Raw genomic sequence first — 23,631 nt, 5'->3', positions numbered from 1 at the left:
CGCCTATGATAATCACACACAACCTTACCAAAAGAATAATAATGATTCATTATCAACGTAGTAAGTGATTAATCAGTACCTACATACATACATACATACATACATATGCATACACACATACCTCTGTCCTAGATCTCCTTCAGACCAATTATACAGTAACTAAACAGGTTGCATATGCACATACACATCCTGTGAACTCTGGTTCACATATATAGTATACAGTATGTGTTGATTATACAGTAAGTGGGTTTTATGATTTTATTCAACAAGTGCAAATTTGATTTTTACAACTTTACAACCTGAGAACAGACAAAGCCTTGCACACCTGTGATATTTGCCGGACCCTTAGGTTGCGAACCAGAGCCCTCAGGAAAAAGTCTATCGAGAAAGATTATTTCGATCATGTTGACCTAAGCTCTCCTAATTATAGCCTCTATAGATGGACCTCATCATAGCTGACCTGTCTATGGCCCCATGTCAGACACTGTGCTTATCCTGGTTCTGATCATTCTATTTCACATTTCATATTTGTCTTTGATAAATAGTGACATGTAGAACTGCTGGGAGGTGTTATTTGATCAGATGTTGCTGAGTGACCGAAGGCTCATCTCTTCTTCTTGTCCTTGTTGTTGGCCTTGAGGCTGACGGCGACTGAAATCCCTCAGGAACCCTCGCAAGCTTCTTCCTGTTAAATAAAACATCTATTAATACGCACCCACTTAATACAAAGTCTTGTGTCGTTCCTGTTCAAATCGTTTGGTCTAAAACTAGCGCGCTAAAAGGTATGTAAAACCTGTGCAAACACCACCAACAGCCCAGTTGGCATTGATTATAGCCTGCCAACAAGCCAAATGGAGCCTTTTGGCAATATTGGGCCTCATGAGGGCACGATGGCTCAGTTGCTTGCACTGCTTGCACTGCCGCCTCACAGCAAAGAAGGTCGTGGGTTCGATTCCCGCATGGGGCGCTGTTGGCTCTGGGGGGCAGGTCCTCCCCAGAGTGCACAGTGGTGGGCTATCTCCTGGGCCTTTCTGTGTGGAGTTTGCATGTTCTCCCCGTGTTCACAAGGGGTTTCCTCCACTAAGAACCCCAACAGAAAAAACATGCAAAATAACAGAACACATGTCCATCCCTGACCAAAGATGGACAGTTCACTTCACTTGGTCCCCGGGCGCTATAAGCTGCCCACTGCTCCTGGGGGGTCCTCGAGGAAGGACGGTCCAGGATGGGAAAAATGCAGAAAATAAATTCACAGCGACCTCAGGCCTACCTGCGTGTGTGTGTGTCCTGTGTCGCCTCTATATATGCACGTGTGTGTTCCAGGGTGTCGTGTGTGCCATTAAAAACCTGACAAAGATCTTAATTAATTAATTCTCGAACGCAGTTAAGAAGAATTTAAGAGGAATTTCTTCTGAATTGGTTTTAGGAAAACATTTGGCATTCATGAAAGTTCTCTCATCTGGGATTTGTTCTGAACTTCAGAAGACTTTCCGAACTCGAAATAGCAGTCGTAACTCGGCCAGAGTTTTCTCAAATGCGATTCCTTAAAAAACCACAAGATGGCCCCGTGGGACGCATTTAAGAAAACTCTCCGTGTTAGAAGTGTTAATTAATTTGTGAGAACACGTTGGTGATTGCGTTCACATCAACTCTACAGACATCCTCGGATTAAAGTAATTATAATAATAATAATTACGAGAATATTTGTATCATTAACAATTACGTTTCACATGTATAGACCTAATCAGAATGTTTGTAAACAAAGGTTGCCAAGGTACTTCCGGGTGGCTAACTGTCATCCTGTCAACAGTTGTTAGTATAGTAGCATAGCATAGTAGTTTATAGTTGTTCTGCCTCTAGGCATTTCATTTGAATTGTCGAATTTGTAAAAAATTCAGTTTCATCCAGACTTTGATTTTGACGTTGTAATTTTGAGCCGTGCAGGAAGTAGGCAGGTAAAATTGTTCAGAATAATGTAGAAACGGCAGGCTGACGGTCATTACACCGGAGAGATTCCTTATTACAGGTTGATTCCCCAGCAGAGGCATCGCTGTATCTTGTTATAACTAAGTTAATTTCATTGTTTAAAAACGTAGTTATAATGCTAAAAAAGGCAATGTTAAAATGTGGATGCTATTAGGAAATGTTAACAGTTAGCTTAACATGTGCTTTCTTTACTTCATGGAACTAGGTGACTTGGCTAATTGCAACATTTAGCTTTTTGTGTTCTAGTTTACTCTTTCACCCTTTGATCACTTGAATTTATTGTCGTGGATTCAGTACAATTTGAAGAATAAATCTGCAAACAAGAATACAAGACATTCTTCATCTTTATGAATATAAGAGAGTTTAGCTCGCTGTCTAGTTGAAGTTATCACACCTCAACGAGGACAGTACAATAGTAGTTAATTTACGAATCGATTAACGTCATGCCGAAGACGTGTTGTGTTTGGGGTTGTAATACCAGATGTACCAAGGAATGTAAAGAATTAGGTTTAGGCAACCAACCACTCATGAACGGATTTGCGGAAGACATTTTCTCACAGGTCATTTATAAAACGTTTTTGTTGGGTTGCTGTTGGGTAGCATAACGGTAGCATATCGTGCAAGCTTGCTAGAGTGATAATGCTAGTCCCGTTGTTGTAAATAAACAAACCACAGACAGTGGCGTGATCTGGCTTGGCTATGATACGGTTACTTAATCTTTTTTTATAATGCAGGTCGGCCAAACCCTGATGCTGATCACACTGATTTTGCCCAATCACAACACCTGGGACCTGAGTTAGCTAACTCCAGTCCAACCACATCTGCTAAGAGAGCACACACCCTCAAAACTGCTCATCTACAATACAATGACAACGTTTTCAATACTGTCAATAAGATAGATAGATATGTACTTTATTAATATCTGTATGGAAACATTCTTGTGTCCAGACAGATAGCTGGAAAGCTACAAACAGTCCTGAAAATTGTTCATCGTTAAGTTGGATATTGTAGCGATCTCAGTCGCTACGAGTTTGATACAATAAACCGTTACAATATGACCGTTACTCGCTAACAAATATCAACAGCAACGACATCGGGAACATCTCTTTTTTCAGTTCACAAGATCATACTCATAAAACGTGTTGTTATCATATTCACAATTATGAATAAACGTGTTTGTAGCCTGGTTAAATTACATGGAAAATCCTGTTGGTTTGTTAAGGTTTACTATGGGCAGGGGCGACGTTAGCCACCCGGAAGTAAGTTATTTGTTGTTGTGACGTCACGTTGAATTGTCGTATAGTCATGATTCTACGAGGCACTGTGATGTCATAAAATAAATAAAAGGACTGCGGTCGTCTAGTGAGCGTCGTTGGGCACTGCCGTCTGTCCAAAAAGAGCCCGGGTGATGTAATATTGGCTTTCGAACGACTTTTGAGTGACAGTTGCTATACCAACGCTTGCATTACGTAACCCGGACACTACGTAACCCGGGCACTTTTTGGTCAGTCTCAAGAGTCGTTCGAAAGCCATCAGCTACTTGTTAGTCACTTAATATTGTGCCTAAAACTATTAAGTATTCCGTTTTAGCTACACCTGCCGGTATCCTGTACATCAACATTTGCAGTCAATACTACTTTTTTAATCGCTATATATTGTGGCTAAACAAATATTTACCCAGTAAATAAAGTGTTTCATTTTAGCCGTTTACATCATCATTTGCATTTCAATTGAAATTGTTTAGAGTAGAAATTCGTTTTTATAACAAGGAGAAAATATACTGATATACGGTGCTTGTTTATCTACCGTTTTAGCAAGCCAGCCAGTTAATTTGCTAACATCTTAAATAATATACGGTGCTTGTTCATCTACCTTTTTAGCAGGCCAGCCAGTTAATTTGCTCACATCTTAAATAATATACGGTACTGTGCTTGTTCATATACCTTTTAAGCAAGCTAGCCAGTTAATTTAATAACATCTTAAATAATATATGGTGCTTGTTCATCTACCTTTTAAGCAAGCCAGCAAGTTAATTTGCTAACATCTTAAATACTATACGGTGCTTGTTCATCTACCTTTTTAGCAAGCCAGCCAGTTCATTTGCTAACATCTTAAATAATATACGGTGCTTGTTCATCTACCTTTTTAGCAAGCCAGCCAGTTCATTTGCTAACATCTTAAATAATTTGAGATCTACCATTATTTGTTGATATAGGCCTATTTAGAAAGACTTGGGAGAGTTCATACTAGCTTGCTAGCTAAACACTAAGCAAAATAATGTGCCCCAGCTAACGGAGTAATCGCTAACGAGATGCTAGCGGCGAAACCGGTTGAAATGTACTTACTTTGACACTATAACAAAGTTGTGAGTCAACAACTTTCCTAACACAGTCAAACATCAAGCACATGGTTGTTTTGCTTGGTTTATTGCAGGTAAAATACAGGCAAGCTGGTCTCAGGTAGCGAAGTATAATGCGAGATGCTCTGGGGTAAATTGCGTTATTGAGGTTGTCTGACTTCCAAAAAGAGCCCGGGTGACGTAATGCTAACGTTGGTATGGCAACTGTCACTCAAGAGTCGTTCGAAAGCCAATATTACATCACCCGGGCTCTTTTTGGCACCCGGTCACTTTTTGCCATGACAGCGCCACTCAGAGGGGGGCGCAAAAAACTGCGCCCAGCAAAAAAAAAAGAATTGTGTTTTTTTTTTGCTGGACAGAGTTTTTTTTTGCGCCCCCTTCTATATCTCCAACCAAAATTTTGACATAAAAAAAAATAATCTAACATTAGGGTAAAATGAGCCAAAAATCGAAAACGGAAGAGGTACGTACGTCCTTGGTGTTGTCAGAACATGCGAGCACAGTGAGGCGTTTGGTTAGAGTGTGTGTGTGTTCAAGAAACTTTGAAGAACAAAATAATGAAGAGGCAAAAGCCATCCGGGGCGCAATTTATGAAGAAAAGAAAGGAAGAAGAAGAGAAACGTGCCAAGGAGAACGGTAAATCCTTAAATCCTGTTCTAGCCTAGAATGAATTCCACATAAGAAAACGTTCACGAATGCGTGAATTGCCCCCGGCACTTTAGTGGAGTTAAGAAGTAAAGATGTACCTTATCATTGAAAGTTTTCCTACTCCCTGTCACATAGTTCTTTAAGGATTTTACAGAGGCGCTATATAAAAAATTATATGTCCATTTATTCTACATTATACAAAAAAGACATGATTAAAATAGGGGCGCACATATAAAGCCAATGGCCAATGCAACAACACTACACATATCTTACTCGTTGCATAGCACACCCATTAAGGAAGCCAAACACGGCAACTTCAGTGAGGAATACTGGTAAAAATCCAAGTGTTGTATTGTCAACTTTAGCAAATGGATATATATAATCTTGCTAGTTAGCTAACGCTAGCTAGCCAGTGACTTGTGACGTTCCTTGTTATTGCCATTCAGTCCAAACATCAGTTCAAGTTCAGCTGTACCGCAATTTGCGTCATTTTGCGTCATAAAAGTTTGAGTAATCAAATTTGGACAGCTTTAGTTTTGGTGGAGCGAGCTAGCCAGTTTAATTAGACATGATTCAACTAATCAAGAGCTATGCATCTTGGAATAAAAAAATGCCAGGCTGTCCAAATATACCAAAATGCTTAATAGCTACATTTAACAAATGATGATAATACATACTTTTGTTATATAATTTTAGATTCACTTTTAGAAGACTAAGAAAACATTATTTGTAGGCGATTGGGATGTCGTGGAGGTGTGTGTGTGTGTCCATAAACATTTGAACAGGGGGCGTGGCCGGAGCGTAGTCCAGCACAGGCGTGACATTTTCTCAGTGATTTGTTCTTGAATTAATGTTTGTTCATCGTCGCGATCGTTGTTGTGTTTATGTGAAAGAAATTCAGTCTTACAGGGCAAAATAGCATTTGAAAGTTGCAATTCCGTTTTCGTGGGGGGAAAAAAAATATTTTATTTGGGGGGGGGGCGCCAGGAGTGAAGCTCGCCTAGAGCGCCAAATGTGCTAGGGCCGCCCCTGCATCTACATCCTGCAACGGTCCACCCTTGAAGTTAGATCTGCGTTTACTCGACGGTGCTCGCTTTCCGCTTTGACATGAGTCGTTTACGAGTTGCTTTCGTGTAGATTCGGTCGATTTCCGACTGCAGACGTCACTACGGTTGCGTGCCCTTATAAGGAGCTGGCGGGGCGTCTATGTATGCAAATTCAGGAGCACGAGAACGCGCTTTCAATTTAAGAAAACTCTTCCGGTGGAGCACAGCTCAGAACACTTCTGCTGCCTAGGAACACATTTTCAAGCGTTCATGAATTTGTCGGATGTCTTTTTCTTACGTTGTTTTTCCGAAGCCCGTAAGAAACATTTCAGAAGAAACTTCAGAAAATGTTCGAGAATGAGGCCCATTGTTGTTGGGTGTTCCGTCCCGGACCAAATAACTACATAGCGCACAGCCTCGACAGCTAGTGGGAACGGCAGGTGTATTCATCTTTCCCTCACATGACATACTATTAAGATGATTTTGAAGGTATCAAAAGCAGTTGCTTATAAAAACATACCTCAAAAAGGGGCAAATTGTTGCATAGTGTTACTTTAATTATTATCACTACAAGTTGTTTTATCTACCACATCCTCTGCCTTGTGAAGGAAAACCTCAACTCTATGTATTTAAACAGTTAAACAGAGAAAACAAAACTGGCGATTGCTCGGCATCACTACAGTGTCATTTTAGAAACGGCAGTAAAAGCTTAAATAGAAAGTGGGCAGGACTAGATGTCATGTTCTGTTTTAGTGTTAAAAGATTAGGAAAATAAAGTAATGTAGACCTGCCACTCAAAATATGGTAATGTTTTATGGTAGCATTGTCACATTTAAACTTGGAGCTATAGCAAATCTTCCACAAAGGTAAATGTGAAATAGCCAAAGACAACAGTGATATCATCAGTGACAGCTACTAGATTATTGAAAACTTTGTACACTGTCAATTCATTTCTACTGGGTGTTTGATAAGAGAATGATCGCTACATTACCCCTCCCTGGTCTGCGAGGAGGAGTCATTGGTATCTTGAAGTCTTGGCTCCCAGGATCCTCATGGATAATGCCCAGGCAGGTGTTCCATTTGTTCCAGTTGACTTCCTCCACTCTGAAAATAACAAACACACGCTCCAATTAGCCATTGTAAGCGACTCCAGTCCATAAGTTCCAATCATTGACATTGTTTCTACATTTGAACCGTTGTACATTTTCAATTACATTACATTACATCATGTAGCAGCCAAATGGGTTGCTACAGCCAAATGTGTTGTCACTCAATGTGTAATGTCCCTGTTTGTACACTGGGTGTTGCTGTGCATTGCACAGGTGTTTTTAGGCATATAGGTAGGAAGCCTACTGTTGTGGTTAGGTGTTGACCCCGGAAGGGCAAATGGTTTTGACCGCTATACGGCGAAGGTTTGAGTAACATGTCGTTGCTCTGCGTTTTAATGGACAATAGTACAATAAATGGAGAACTGTTTAACAAACGCAAGATGTGTATGGACTTTATCTCGCTGACGGTAATCATCTTTAAACTGATAAAAGCGTGTCAACCAGGTTATTCCTGGGGTACAACAACCCAGTAGCTCAGTAGTGTACTGTGCTCCCACAACATCCATTAGTTAAACTTGGATATAAGTACAAAGTAGGCAATAAACTGTATAAATAAACTAGAGGTTAGTTACAGGCTACTAAGCAGTAAGAGCACTGCCATTTGCTGTTACCGAGCCCCCACCTGGGGGGGCCACCCCACCCCACACTTTGGGAAGCACTGATGTGCAGTATTTGTCACCTGAAGCACCAGCGAAGGTCCTCTTCATTCCCCTTGCCCAGGTTTTTCTCTACTCCAGAACGAAGTCTGCGCTTCAAACACTGTGGTAGACATCTTTCTGTATCTAGGATAGTAATGGCTCGCTGGAAACGTATCAAAACATACAGTAGGTACAAACATGAAGGACCATGCTCAATGATCTACCTCGGGTGGTATTCCAGAAACACAGCCGTCTACATACAGTCAATATACCTGTAGTCTCCAGATGCTGGTGCTCTCCTCTGAGATCTTCTTCACAGTTTTGTTCATGAGGGCGATGAGCATGTTGAGGAGCAGAATGGTGGTCAGGACGATGTAGGAGATGAGAAGCACATAGAACACCTCCTTGTAGCGGTACTGCTCAGTGAACTCCAGGTCCCCCATGCCTATGGTGAACTTGAACAGCTCCAGAGTAGTGAAGTAGAAGTTCTTGTAAGTTAGCTTTTTGCTAGTGGAATCATTGGTCTGTACAAATCCAAAACGCGCTTTGGGAACAAATGTCTCTGGCTCTTCCAGTAGAGTGACTACCGCTAAAAGATAATGAAAGAAATTAAGATGGTTTATACAAAGGTAAAGAAGCTGAATCATTTCCATAGGTGCCTATGGCTTTTGAAACAGCATTCAGAGATTATATGAGCTTTGGATGAACTCTCTAACAGTTATGTCTTTTTATATGTATTGTATGTTTAGATGTTTACATTTCAAATAATGATTTACTACTAATATCTTTCTGAACAATTATTTCTCAGTATTTAGGAGGAAATCCATGTACCTGATGAAAATCCAAAGAGGAAAACCATGTAAACAAAAAGAAAACGAAAAAGGTCCCCAAGAATCATCTAGAATGACAAAATAATATGTGTGATTATCTGAGAAGAACTTAAGGCTGTCAGGAGATCACAACAAATGGCATCCAAAGGTGGGCAGCGCAGCATATGGCAGACACCTTCTGTATCATGACGCTGTAGATGCCCATGTTCTTGGATCCTCTGGAGAAGTAGAGTAGGTTCATCCAGCTGAGAGCCAGACAGAATACCATGAACCCAAGGTACTCCATCCTGCCACAAAAGTAGAGTGCCACAGACGCCAGGAAGAGAACTGCCTGGATGAAACTAGGAGCCGGGTCACAGAAATTAGGATCAAAGGCTGATATCTTTGGTTGTAAATATTGTCAACTTGAAACTATTTTTTTTACTACTTAATGCACACACAGAGAGGATTATTTTTCATGTGACTTACAAAAGGAGTTCACAGAAGCCATCTATTAACAAAGTTCCCAGTGTTGGATGTTTCCTACTGAAATCCGAAAACTTGAGAGAGAACAGTATTAGTACCTAATTTCAAATTCTAATCAAAATGATCGCCCCCCCCCCCCCCCCATAGCAATGGGTTCCATTCTAGCAGTGATACATACCCCTTTAAAGAAGAAGTAAACAGAAGCCAAGAGAAGTATGAGTTGCCCTGCCAGGAGAAAGTAATCCTCTTTTGTATCCTCCAACGGATATGGTGGCTGGGAGGAATGAATGCAGTTGGGCAAATCAAACCAAATGTAGACTTCAGAGCTATCAAACATTGAAAAAAATTAGGAAAAAACACCTATTGATTGACTGACCAGACCAGCTGATCCGTCTTTCCTGAAATAGGCCACAGTGGAGAATACGGAGAGGTACAACACATAAACTACAAACTTGAAGAGAAATATTGGATAACCAAATCTCTTCCACTTCTCCTCCAGCAGCTGATTGAGTGGCTCCACCTGAAGCATCTCCAGACGATTCTGAAATCACAGTTTAGCCTACCTCAGTACTGGCACAAGCTGGAGTCTATCATATCATTTCCTACCTCAGTACTGGCACAAGCTGGAGTCTATCATATCTATGTGGAGTGATGCCTCACATTATCACATCATTAGTGTGGATGATACATTTTTAGTACCACTCATTATATGGCCACACTTCCACACTAAACTGATGACTTTGATACACTAAATAAGGTTTTAGTGTATTACTGTACAGACTCTTGATACCCTGATTAACTCACTAATCTTATTTAAGTCAAATATGGTACAATGTTGTATTATAAATATAAATATATATACAGTATATTGTATATTGTAAATTACCAGGCTTAAACTGCCTACACTGCCAAATAAATCATTAATTTGAACATTTGAAAACCAATATGATATTTATGTATCCAACCGTAATGATACAAAACCTGCACAAACGCTAATGGCTTACTGGGCTTTCGGTCCCGTAAACGACTATCTCCAGGACAGATTTCTTCTCACAGGTGTCCAGTGATGACAGGTCATACAGTGAGGAATAGACAGGCCCATAGGCCCACTCAGTGAACTTTCTGGAAAGATGTCTGGTCTCTTTATCCTGGAACTCTCGATGTAACATATGTTTAAACAGCTTCAGAAAAACAAATAAACAAGACGGGAGAGGAGTAGAAATGTAATTATGCAATGAGTTTAGGAGAAACAAATCACAGAGTATCAAAATAATACAGCCTTACACATGCCAGTAATAATGTAATGTAATCTAATCTCACCTCAATCTTGCCTCTGTTGGCTGCGAGTTTAATTGGTGTGAGGCGTTGTTTGTTCTCAATCTCCTCCAGCTTGACTTTTGGGTAAAGCTGTGCCGCTTTGGCCAAGATGTGGTCATACATCTTAACAATGAATTCCGTGTTCTCCGGACTGTTATCTGCTACCAGCACCAGAGCATGGAGAACCATGTTACCCTGTGAGTCTGTCTCCCTCACATCTGCATTCTGGTACTGGTTTTCCAACAGGAAGTCAACTATGTCTCTCTGGTTGGTGCAGGCTGCCAGCGAAAGCGGTAGCTCGCCTGTAAACAGACACAGCATGCTTTTGTTTAGTTACTAATATAAGGTTGAAATAACATCAGCATCAAGGTCTGACTCATTTGGTATCTCACCAAAATAGAAGCAGGGTCCATCAAGCTGCTGAAAGAACTTCCCACAGGCCTTGGCATGGACATCAGCACCTTTCTCAACCAGAAGCTCAACAAAGTATTTACTCCTTCTCTCAATGGCTACATGAAGGGCAGTCTGGCCTACAAAGAAGAAGAAGAATTGGAATATCGGAATATCTGTCTGCATAAAACAATATCCAGGTTTTAACAATATACCAAACTCTCACCTTTGTAATAAACATCAGTATATGCAGCATTGACAAATTTCTTCAAATCACCCATCTTCTCAGTGATGTCAAGGAGTAATTTAACGGTGTCATTTCTGCCATCTCTTAGGTTTAGGAGAGCTTTGAGTAAAGCAGTCTTGCCCTTGGACTGATCTGCACAAAGTTAGAAAGGTTATGTCCAACACTTGAAAACAGAGGATTATGTATTTACATAACAGTAGCCTACAATATTACTTTGATTAGGATCTGACAAAGTCTTTGAATCATAAGGTGGGCACAGTGTCTGTCAAGGCCTGAAACAAATAAAGACCAGAGGTGTAAAGTAACGGATTACATTTACTCACGTTACTGTAATTGAGTAATTTTTTTGTGTACTTTGTAATTTTTAAGTAGTTTTTGAAATCGGTAATTTTACTTTTACTTAAGTAGATTTTGACTGAAGTATTGTACTTCGCTAGCCTGGATGCCAGACGAACTTAGCCCCGCTCACAAAATTTTAGGTCGGGAAGTTCGGTCAGCAATTCATAGTTTTCACGTGACGTCAGAATGACCAGCTGAAGGGCAAAAAACACATTCCACACCTGTCTAACACTGGAGTTTATACAGGAACCGACCACCTTTCATTCAATATCATTTAATATCTCCGCTTTAACATTGTCTGACTTAGGTAGTAAAATGCTAGACAGTTGTTGCTCGGTTGGCTGTTCAAATCGGCGAGGAGACAAGCCCGGATTTTGTTTTTATCGCATTTAAAACCCGCCCACGTTGCTACCAGTTGATTGTAGACGTCTTCTGGGTCAATTTTTCTCGGACACACAGTAAAGCAGCCATACTTTTGGGGCTGGCAATAAAAGCAGTCACCCTGTTCTGGTCGCCTCATTTATCAGAATAACTACCTAAAACGGGAATAGATCAAGTAATAAAGTCAAGAAACAAAGCATCAACACAATTCAAATTGGATTACCCGGTTTCTTCTCTGAGATTGCGACAAGTACCTAAGCAAGTAGGCTAGGCTAGTGTATTTTGTCATCCAACTGGTAATACTACAATGCCAGTAGAAAATATATGGGAAGATCATTTAAGTTGTCATTCGCCAGACGAGGTGTTCGTACTTGTTTAAACCAGAAAATTGTGTCAAATGATAAAGAGCAGCGTTGGGTAGGCTAAAGGCTGCTAGCTAACAGCAGGTAGTTCGTAGCTAACAGCAGGTAGCTCGTAGCTAACAGCAGGTATCTCGCTAGCTGGTAGCTAGCTATTAAATGGCACTCATCTTTGCTCTGATTATGAAGATGTTTTTTGTTTTCACCTTCCAGACGACAGCGTTGTGAACCCATCCACTTCTGAAAATTAAATAACTATCTGTGCTTTTGTAGGCTTTCAGTTTTTGAGATGTGTAGGGGGATGGATTTTCTATTAGATAGATATTAATATCTCCACACTGGAGCTCTGGCAGGGACTTCGTCGAGGTTAAAGAAATAAAAATGTCAGCGGGTGCAGTACATGGATCAAACATTTAATTTTTTTCTAAATATCTCTGTCTGGCTATAGTGGTATGGTCTGTGGTTGATGGCGATCGTAGTTGAGTAGGCGGCACTGCTCGAAGTTGTCCACTGTTTAACGCTGTTTCGCTGTTCTTTTTGCCCGTCAGCTACCTATTGTAGTCACGTGACTGAAAACTATGAATTGCTCCTTTGGGGAGAAATTATAGACCTAATCAGAATGTTTGTAAACAAAGGTTGCCAAGGTACTTCCGGGTGGCTAACTGTCATCCTGTCAACAGTTGTTAGTATAGTAGCATAGCATAGTAGTTTATAGTTGTTCTGCCTCTAGGCATTTAATTTGAATTGTCGAATTTGTAAAAATTTCAGTTTCATCCAGACTTTGATTTTGACGTTGTAATTTTGAGCCGTGCAGGAAGTAGGCAGGTAAAATTGTTCAGAATAATGTAGAAACGGCTGGCTGACGGTCATTACACCAGAGAGATTCCTTATTACAGGTTGATTCCCCAGCAGAGGCATCGCTGTATCTTGTTATAACTAAGTTAATTTCATTGTTTAAAAACGTAGTTATAATGCTAAAAAAGGCAATGTTAAAACGTGGATGCTATTAGGAAATGTTAACAGTTAGCTTAACATGTGCTTTCTTTACTTCATGGAACTAGGTGACTTGGCTAATTGCAACATTTAGCTTTTTGTGTTCTAGTTTACTCTTTCACCCTTTGATCACTTGAATTTATTGTCGTGGATTCAGTACAATTTGAAGAATAAATCTGCAAACAAGAATACAAGACATTCTTCATCTTTATGAATATAAGAGAGTTTAGCTCGCTGTCTAGTTGAAGTTATCACACCTCAACGAGGACAGTACAATAGTAGTTAATTTACGAATCGATTAACGTCATGCCGAAGACGTGTTGTGTTTGGGGTTGTAATACCAGATGTACCAAGGAATGTAAAGAATTAGGTTTAGGCTTTTTTTCCGTTTTCCCACGGTAAAATCTAAATCGACCCAACAGAAAATCTGGATACAGAGACTAAGACAGGTGGATAACGCTAGCACAGATCCAGCCTTAGTACGTTTACCGGGCGGTCTCGTTGCATCTAACGGTACCAAACTGTGGACAGGCTGGCAACCAACCACTCATGACCGGATTTGCGGAAGACATTTTCTCACAGGTCATTTATAAAACGTTTTTGTTGGGTTGCTGTTGGGTAGCATAATGGTAGCATAACGTTGGGTAGCATATCGTGCAAGCTTGCTAGCGTGAGAATGCTAGTCCCGTTGTTGTAAATAAACAAACCACACACAGTGGCGTGATCTGGCTTGGCTATGATACGGTTACTTAATCTTTTTTTATAATGCAGGTCGGCCAAACCCTGCTGATCACACTGATTTTGCCCAATCACAACACCTGGGACCTGAGTTAGCTAACTCCAGTCCAACCACATCTGCTAAGAGAGCACAAACCCTCAAAACTGCTCATCTACAATACAATGACAAAGTTTTCAATACTGTCAATAAGATAGATAGATATGTACTTTATTAATATCTGTATGGAAACATTCTTGTGTCCAGACAGATAGCTGGAAAGCTACAAACAGTCCTGAAAATTGTTCATCGTTAAGTTGGATATTGTAGCGATCTCAGTCACTACGAGTTTGATACAATAAACCATTACAATATGACCGTTACTCGCTAACAAATATCAACAGCAACGACATCGGGAACGTCTCTTTTTTCAGTTCACAAGATCATACTCATAAAACGTGTTGTTATCATATTCACAATTATGAATAAACGTGTTTGTAGCCTGGTTAAATTACATGGAAAATCCTGTTGGTTTGTTAAGGTTTACTATGGGCAGGGGCGACGTTAGCCACCCGGAAGTAAGTTATTTGTTGTTGTGACGTCACGTTGAATTGTCGTATACCCGATCAAAAACTTGATCAGACCAATCAAATTGTCAGGGCGGGCTTTATACGATGATGGACAGATGATCAACTGTAACGTAATCAACCATAGACATATATACCTGTATGTATGTTTATGTAATCAACCACGTCACTTGGGTTGAATTCGTTTTCAACAAACATTGCTGCCGCTCGAGAGCTGAGATATGTGTAGATAGAGATGTTTTAAAAGACATCGACAGCGCATTCATTTTGAAGGAGGAACAGAGAAACGCGATCAAGGCATTTGTCGATCAAAAATATGTTTTTGCCGTCCTACCTACGGGATTCGGTAAAAATTGTATTTATTAGCTGGCCCAATGTCGTTGATCCATCAATTTGACCTATGGCTAAGCCACGCCCCTCGAACGCAGGCGAGCCAATGGCAGTTTAGTAACAACTGCACTCGGACATCTTGAGTTTACAACTCCATAGAGTAGCATTAAAAAAACCGTGATTCTTCACTTGTTTTATGGGGTTTGATGTAATGTAAGTTGAACAAAAATGGTCAAACGATGTGCATGGGGTAGATACAACACTTATACGAGGTATCATGAGAGGATAGGCAATGGGGTATATTTTATCCCATTTCCCAAACTAAAACAAGGCAGGGCCAAATGTCTCCGGTGGATGAAGTTGTGTGGCAGACCAGTCAACTCTCCGTTCATTAGCTATCTGCCATACTCTTGTTAAGTTGGAATTTTCCTCTGCTAAAGCAATCAACTAAGCCTACATGATCCTAGGCATACTCATTATTCACATTATTGTCATTGACAGTACCGGCTTACTTTCACCACTGATGTTATACTAGGCTTAGGCAAGTTATCTCTGGCTAAAACGGTTCAAACTAGCTAACGTTAACGTGACAACGTGAACATTTGCCGATAACACACGCAAGCCGGTTACGATAGCTAGCTAGACAGTTAGGACACTGTCCTGTCAGCGGCAGGTTAATGCTAGTTATAATAAACGTAGGTCTACATCTCAGTGCCTCTCCAGATTAGTTAAATTAACTGAAGGTAAATTAATTTAACCTTTCCCTGCGGTGCATGAACAATGTTGGTATTGGATGTATTTATCTGCAATTGTGATGACCGTGAGATGAGGCTTCTCCCTCTTGCATAGTGATCTGTACATTTTCGCCTCAAATTTAAGCTTGTTATCCACCCATATCTAGTTTTAAATTTCATACATATCACTCCATTGCATAATGGAGTCCCTTTTGAAGGCTTCTAGACGAAATCAGGTTCTTTTGTCTCCAAAGCTTGTCTAGAGCCTCTTGGGATATCGTTTTGACACTGATAGCTGCCATTGTAAACTCTAGTCAGCTCCGATAACTTGTCCGAGTTAGCAACAGTAACTAAGGGGGGCGGGGCTTAGCCATAGGTCAAATTAAGCGAAGAGGCCTTTTTTTTTTTCTGGTTCGGTTGAAACACTCCCCGACTCATATTCTGACTAGAATTATGAGTATGACATCGTCAGGCTAGTACTTCGCTACATTGGAAATCACATCCGTTACTCAGTAAAAAAAACAAAAAAAACACTGCAATAACTTTTTGGAGTTATCACATTAATTTAAGACTCCAAACTGTTCATTGGTAGAGTGCCTCCAGCAAAACTGTTGCAATATGCATCAAATGCATTTATTTGTATGGCACAGGATGTAAAACTCAGCTGTCAGCTAAGGTGATCAACCGATTGACGCTGGATAAAGTGACGAAACGGCAAGGAGTGACAGGATTATCAATGAATAACATTACTTTCTGACGGGCTAAGGTAAGCACATTGAATGACCACGGTGTATGAATTGTGCTGTATAAATAAAATTGCCTTGCCTTGCCTAAGGTAGTTGTTGTCAACTTGCTATTGTTAGCTTCAGTTTTATGGCTCCATAAACAGCGAAAATAGCTATTTGCTTTGTGATGCGTCTCGAATATTCTTCCAAAATCCGGGAAACATTTGCCGATATTTTTTTTATTTATTTAAATTTTTTTCAATGAACAAGTATCTTGAACTGACATATTCTTCAAGGTGTCTACAAATTGTGCTTGACGTGATGCTATATATTACTTCAAAAATAAAGGCCTTCTACCCAATGAGTTGCGCAAACACTATGGAGATATTAAAACAGCACCTTGACAAGCAGTGGAGCACTGCGTGGACACTGATGCGTCGCATGCTAATGTGCATCTGGCCTTTAATATAACGTTACAGACCTCTAACGGCCTAAATGTCAGATCTTTAACTTAATTAATTGAGATACTGGTCGTTTATTGATATATTCAATAGTAGTTTCGCACAATTCCAAACTGAAAGCTTGCTTGACAGCCTTTGCCTGTTCAAACTTGTTAAAAAAGATTAGCAAGCTACAGTACGTTAGCATATTATGCTATCTTACACATTTGCTTTTTAGGACTACAGGTGCTCTAACAACATTACACACATACGTTTTTATTGCTGCCGTCATGTGGTTCATGTCTTATTATTACATAGGAAGAGCACAGTCTGCTATCAAATAATTCCTCAGTTCTGTCTTTAAAACAAGTGCCCTCACACTTACATTTTGGTTGTTTTTGGTTTTATTTGAGTGATTATAGAAGTCAAAACTTGTATTTGAAAATGTTTTATGGGATGGTCTGAACACAATTTGGCACATTATACCTCCCGAAAGGTCCTAAATGTTGTGTGGACAACTTGACATGTTTAATGTCATTATTCCACTTATATTTGTAAAGATTTTCCTTTGATTCAAAATAACTAGTTTTTGGATTGGATTTATGACCCCTTGTCCTTTTTTGCACTGTATAGGAGCGACCCCCAACAAGTTGTTGGAAGTAACTAAGTAACTTTTACTTAAAGTACATTTTAAATGAACTACTTTTTACTTTTACTTGAGCAGATTTTTAGATGGGTAACTTTACTTGTACTTAAGTAAAATTTCATCAAAGTATAGGTACTTTTACTTGAGTACAATATTTCAGTACTTTTTACACCTCTGATAAAGACATAGGGCCTATGTCACACAACACTTAAACTGTAAACAGGATACGATGAGTTCCACAAGTTAGGAGAGTGAATGTTTCTGTAACCTGATGGTGTTTTCTAAAGCTTTTTTCCTGTTATTGTTCCACATGGGTTTAAATGTGAGCTGGATCCTCGAGGGATCCTCGTGCATTAAATGTGAGAAGCTGCAAAACAATATATATAGCTAGTAATATTGACTCCAAACGAAGATGTTTTTTTTAGTATCGACTATATTTTCCATACATGTTTGGAGTCGGGTGTGAAGCTGGTTTTGGAGGGAGTTGAGAACAGAGAATAATCTATTTATTTCTATCTATCTATCAGAATTTTCTATTTGGGGCTTCTGTAGAATGTTAGTAACTATCATTAAAATAATATTGTTGTAGTCGTTTAATTGATATAAGACACCTCAGGAAACGATTAGGCATACTTGATTTCTTATCACACAAGGAGTGAGGCAATATTTTACATTTACATTGTTTTTTCTTTTGGAGACACGAATAGAAATAGTTAGATGCTTATATCTTTCTACATTGTGAGAGTCATCTTTCCTCTTACAGGCAGAGTCAGTCAGGTATTTCATAGCACGACGCAGATACTGCTCCAGTCCCTCTAGCTGGGCAACCTCTCCACTTGAAACTGCTGTGAAGAGCCTTTTAATGTCGAATTTGTCTTTGTCTTGAGCAGCTTCACCTGTTATTCCTCTGATACCCCTGCATTAGAGAAGATTATATGTGAAAAACATAACTTTGACAACATTCTGGAACCATAGAATTACAGGACTTTTTATAAATAAGTAACTTAATATTACAAACATATAAGATGTCACTACATATAGGTGAGCCATTTTATAAAAGAATAGTTTATTTATTTTATTTGTTTGGAACTGAAAAGATTGTAGGTACTTTAGTGTGGTGACAATGTTTGAGTCCAATAGTCAATAGAAGAACATTCATACTTGACTCTATGATTATGTTAAGCATTAATACCAATTTTAGGACAGTTAAACAAGACACAGAGATGTTTTAAATATGTCAATGAAATGTAAAAAGTCAATTTTTTGCTATGATTGGTTTAGCAAAAATAAAATTTACACAGACATTTTACTAACTTAAATTTTATATGGATGATCACCTGAATATACGTGAAGAATAAATGGAAAATCTGTAAACATTTCAGTGAAAAATTGCTGTGATTGTGTGCTTATATTAATATTAATATAATGTAATTATTAAATTACAATTTTTATACAAAGTGTAGTGATTATTATGAATTATGACAAGTGACATCATAACTCACTTGATGAATTTCCTGTTGATTTTGATCTGCGGAGTGGTCTCTCCTACGTCCTCTTGATATTCAGAGTCCATAGGGCTTTTGTCTTTTTCAGTTGGACCCAGTCGAAGAGCAGATGCCCAGTGATCCTTTGCTTCCTGTTCTTGGCTCTGTGCACGCTCTTCGTCAGTCCTGTCATCCACTTCCAGGATGAATGGCTTCCTGTCTTTGCCCTTTGGTGTACCCATGGTGATGTCTGGATGCTATAATGCCTGCATGAGGGAAAAGCCATATTTCATGTGCAATATTTCTGAATAGATGTAATTGGTAAAACTCATATCATGCTTTTTAACTCAAAACGCTTTTAACATGAATGCCTCAGACATCTACCCATTCGTGCACCAATGGCGGAGGCTACTATCTAAGTTGCCAACCTGCTCATCTGGGGTGGTTTGGGGTTCAATGTCTAGCTCAAGGACACTTCAACACTTGGTGAGGAGGAATCAAGATCAAACTAGCAACCTTCCGATTGCTAAACGACTCTTGAGCTTGAGCTTTGAATTCAGCACATCTGAACATCTAAGGCAATTCAGGGTCCCTTCTACTGGGCATGTCTGCAGATGAAGAGGTGTTAGGAGGTCATCCCCAACTCATCTCTACACAAGACTGCACATGATCTATAGCCTTGCATATGAGCCATGACAGCAATACACATCACTCTGCCATACTCCAAGATCAATGATCGGTCCTCCATCATAAGAAGCTTTTCAACAAAGGTGTTTGAGACTTTTTAAACTTTTGTATTGTATGTAAATGACTTCAGTATTCTGGTTGAATACCAGATTCATTGTAAATTCCAAACCTCCTATGTTATAGTCCAGTGGTTTACTTGTTTTAGACATGCGTGCGTCAGTAGATCCATGAACCTCTGTTGTTATTGGATAAATTCTACACTGTGGTACCCCAAGCTACACTCAGGGTCCCACTAGAGCCCATTGAGGTCATTGGGGGCATTTATCTTCCTAGGGATATGCTAGAAGGGCTTTAGAACCCTGGGGAGATGACCATAGGATTGGGAAGATGGGGGAATTCCCTGATTGAGACAATAGACAAGACAAGGGAGCTAACTCACCACACCCGTTGGCTCTTAATCTGCTCCCTGCCACACCTACAATCCCAGCTGAAAAAGCAATAGAGTATTTAAGACAAGAGTATTTAAAGAGGAGAAGGACATATGTGGATCTGGATGGATCATTTTGTGGTGGACCCCTGGTCCTATATGTTACAGCCTTAATTTTTTTGACTTTCTTATGTTGGATTGATGTCTTTCTCTTTTTTTTTGCCCAGGAATAGCTGCAAATAAACGATAAATACACGGCAGCTTTAGTTTGGACACTGTAAAAAGTGGTTTTCTGCCTTTTTGTTGAGCCTGCACTCTCACAACAAACAAGTTAATGCTGATCTGAGTTGTATGACTCACTGCAGGTATTCCACATGAATCAACAACTGCTTTATTGCACCTAAAGCCCGCTCTGTAATCACCATTGAGGCTACTGCCAAATGTAAGTTTGGGATCAGCTACTGACAATTCTCTGATGGTAAGTGTGACTAAGTCAGTCACTCTTTTGCTGTTTTAACTCTGCTCGCATTTTTTTTTATCCAAATAGTGAATTTGTCTCTTCTCGCAAATGTTTCCGCAAAGTCAGAGACATTAAGGTTGTTTTTACGAGGAGTAGATAACTGAGATGTAATATGCTTTTGGTTTTTATTGATAATTCCAGCTAACATTATAAGCTATTTTGACTACTTCCATCAAGCAGCTGGCCTCTCTGATCATCTATCAGCTGTGGTTTACCCAAGTGCACCTTTTGACACATTAAACCATGAAGTCCTCCTTGTCTAACCTATTAGACATGCACTGTATTACATCATTCCTCATTCTTTATTTACATGAGGAAATGAGAGCCGGTGTATTTATAGACAATGACGACTTGGAGGTTTAGAGTTGCTGAGAAACTTGGAAAACAGACTCATTGATGTTGGATTTTTTCTCACTTGATTCTCTTGTTCCTACCTTCTTATTGATTTTTATAAGACAACATTCACATGGACATCTCAAGGACTGCCATCTCTTACGTTCAATAGAATTTCAGTGTACCACAAGGCATATCTCTGTAAATCAGTTGATGAACAACTTGTAACAAAGTAGTGTTCACTTTCCTGTGGTGCACTATATTTCTTTGACCCATTTCTGTCTTGCCCCTCTAATGGACTGAATTTTATTATCTTGGTTTCAAGAAGCAAAAAGCCCAAATAATCAGATTCTGGTCTTTTTAGGCAGAATAATCATATCAAATTCTGGTTGGCTCACTTGCTATTCCAGATTACAGTGACATTATCAATTTTACATTACACCGACCTTTCTTAAATGTGTCTGCTGCCCACAACATGGATTCATTTTAGTAGGTTTGACAGGGTATTTACAATTTTTGTAAAATAAATTGCTTTCAAAATGTATCAGATGCTAAATGAAAATAACACCACAAAACAACTTCAAATTATTGCCATTGTATTGTATGTACATATTGGGGTCAGAAAGAAATATGGAGGTACTTACGCACACAAAAAATATATAAAAAGGAGTTACTTCAAACCCTTCTGAATATCCATACAAGCCTCATGGTGCCTGCTAACACGAAGGACAAGAAGCTTAAGGACAACAGGCTTTAGACACTGAGGAGAAATTAGGCTAATGGTGATATGGAGAGTTATCTCCAGAGATGACTAAAAGCCTGTAAGGATGTGGTGTCTCTACTGCTGATGACCCTGCAGCACTTTGAAGACACAAACCATGCTATTAATGCACTCTCAAGTACTTACATATTCACAGACCAGCTGTGTTATGTTTGTTTATCCCTGTGACTGCAAAACAAGCTATGTTTTTGTGCTAGTTTGTGATCATATGGTTCTCTTTTTTCAGGTTCTTGCGCGCTTTGTGAAGTCTAAGTCTGAAGGCAAAAACAAAATCATTTCACCACATTCGATCAACAAAGCCTTTACAATGGCATGGGCGGTGCTACTTTCATTTCTGCATGTGCACACTGGCATGCAGACATGCATCTTCATCCATGCCATTCAGAGCAGGTGTGTCCAGCAAAGGTCCCAGACTCAACAGGCTCAGGGAGCAGATGAACAGGAAAGCCAGCCTCTCTCAGGCTGAAAGAGATTGCATGTCCATTCATATAGAGTTGACGAAGACAAATAAGTTCCCGCTCATGTTTTTTCTTTGCTTAATGCTATTGGTTAATATATAGAGGACATCCTCACATGTCAAGGTTCCACTGATGGGTGACAGTGTTGAAGTAACCCCAGCTGGCAGCATTCTGTGCCGAAATTGAACAGCCCTTGGACGCACACAACATCGATACCACATAATCATGGATGGTTCCAGCCACATTGAATTCTGAGAGCAATTCAGGTCTGCAGATGAAAATACTGTTAATCTCTGCAAAGTATCATGGATATATGTCCACATGTATGTAGAACACCTGTGGCACGCACACATGTGCACTGTCTGTTATTGCGGTACGTGATGTGGCCTCTCTCTGTTTACAGGTGTAGCAAGTCTAGAAGCCCTTACTCTTGAAAAGGAGGCTGCCGCCGCTATAGCAGAGGCTGAAGCGCTAGAAGCGGCAGAATAATACGTAAATGATGAAGCCTTAGAACAGCGTATGATAAGGCAAGTTGTCTTTAATGGCCCGAAACAGATGTTCTGTTTAGATAGTCTCTTGTGCGCTTTTCTGAACTATGTGAACGGATTGTCTGCGCCATCACCTAACCCAGAGCCAGTCAGAACGGCTAAAGCTGAGCCACTGATAGGAAGTAGAAGGCCTCCCTCTACTGCAGGAGGATACATCCCTTGCTTTAACATGCAACGTCAGCATCAGGGATCATCTCAGAATCCATACTCACACTTGACGCAAAATCCTAGTCCGCCTATGAAGCCTACACCTGTAAACAGAGAGAGGCCACATCACGTACCGCAACCCAGCGTCCCACTAGGCAATCCTGGATTTACTTATTCTCCATACACGCCCACACTGCAATGTCCACCTGACGACATGATGAACATGGCCAGATATTTAGCATGCAGGGAAATTGTCAGCACAGGCCTAAAGCAATTTGTCCAGAGTCATACAGAACTTGGAAGTCATCATTCTTAAATTCCATTAATGAACCTGTCCGCAAGCAAAGAATTAGATTTGCTGACAAAATGGCTGGGCAAAGCATCCTCCAATTATGTCAAACGGCTCAGATCAGTCCACATAGAGAACCCCAAATGCAGCCCTGCAGATGGTCTGGGCGCGGCTGGAGGAAGTCTACTGCTCTCCAGAGGCCACTGAGCAGTCTCTCCTTAACAAGCTAGACCACTTTCCCAAGATTTCCAGTAGGGACTACCACAAGCTACGAGAGTTAGGAGATCTTCTAATGGAGCTGCTCTCTGCAAAGGAAGATGGGTATCTGCCCGGCTCATAGTGTTAGACACAGCCCGTGGCAATAACCCCATAGTGGAAAAGTTGCCCTTTGGACTACACGAAAAGTGGATCTACCAAGGGTCAAGGTTCAAAAGCAAACACAACGTTACTTACCCTCCGTTCTCCTTCTTCACTGATTTTGTGTGTCTCGATGCAAAAATAAGAAATGACCCGAGCTTTACTCTGTCCAGCGTCAGCTTCAATCCACATGACACACGCCCACACTTAAATTAAAAAACAAAACGGCTGTGACCATGCACAGGACAGACGTAGAATCCGCTACTGGTCATGAGAATGACACAAGCAAAACAGATGATGTGGCTGAGCACTGCCC

General features: G+C 40.1%; 1 protein-coding gene and 1 long non-coding RNA gene across 2 annotated transcripts; one reads left to right on the top strand and one right to left on the bottom strand.

Moving 5' to 3' along the window:
* Window positions 1-330: 330 nt before the first annotated feature.
* On the bottom strand, window positions 331-19,010 carry trpv1 (transient receptor potential cation channel, subfamily V, member 1). The gene is made up of 15 exons (XM_031572429.2): window positions 18,787-19,010; window positions 18,046-18,200; window positions 11,015-11,167; window positions 10,791-10,928; window positions 10,402-10,700; window positions 10,086-10,262; window positions 9,458-9,622; window positions 9,260-9,355; window positions 9,085-9,155; window positions 8,792-8,957; window positions 8,618-8,684; window positions 8,059-8,375; window positions 7,828-7,949; window positions 7,031-7,143; window positions 331-685 (listed from the first exon to the last, which is right to left on the bottom strand). Exons 1-15 carry the CDS (start codon window positions 19,008-19,010, stop codon window positions 579-581), a joined length of 2,370 nt encoding a protein of 789 aa, XP_031428289.1. The 3' UTR covers window positions 331-578.
* On the top strand, window positions 15,945-16,355 carry LOC116221521. Its single transcript, XR_004164165.2, has 2 exons — window positions 15,945-16,239; window positions 16,309-16,355. It is a non-coding gene; the product is annotated as an uncharacterized LOC116221521 (long non-coding RNA).
* Window positions 19,011-23,631: the final 4,621 nt, after the last annotated feature.

Source organism: Clupea harengus, chromosome 8, assembly GCF_900700415.2.
Source record: "Clupea harengus chromosome 8, Ch_v2.0.2, whole genome shotgun sequence".
Lineage (NCBI taxonomy): Eukaryota > Metazoa > Chordata > Actinopteri > Clupeiformes > Clupeidae > Clupea > Clupea harengus.
Note: the sequence above shows the minus strand (reverse complement) of the source record. Positions and strands in the feature narration are given on the sequence as shown.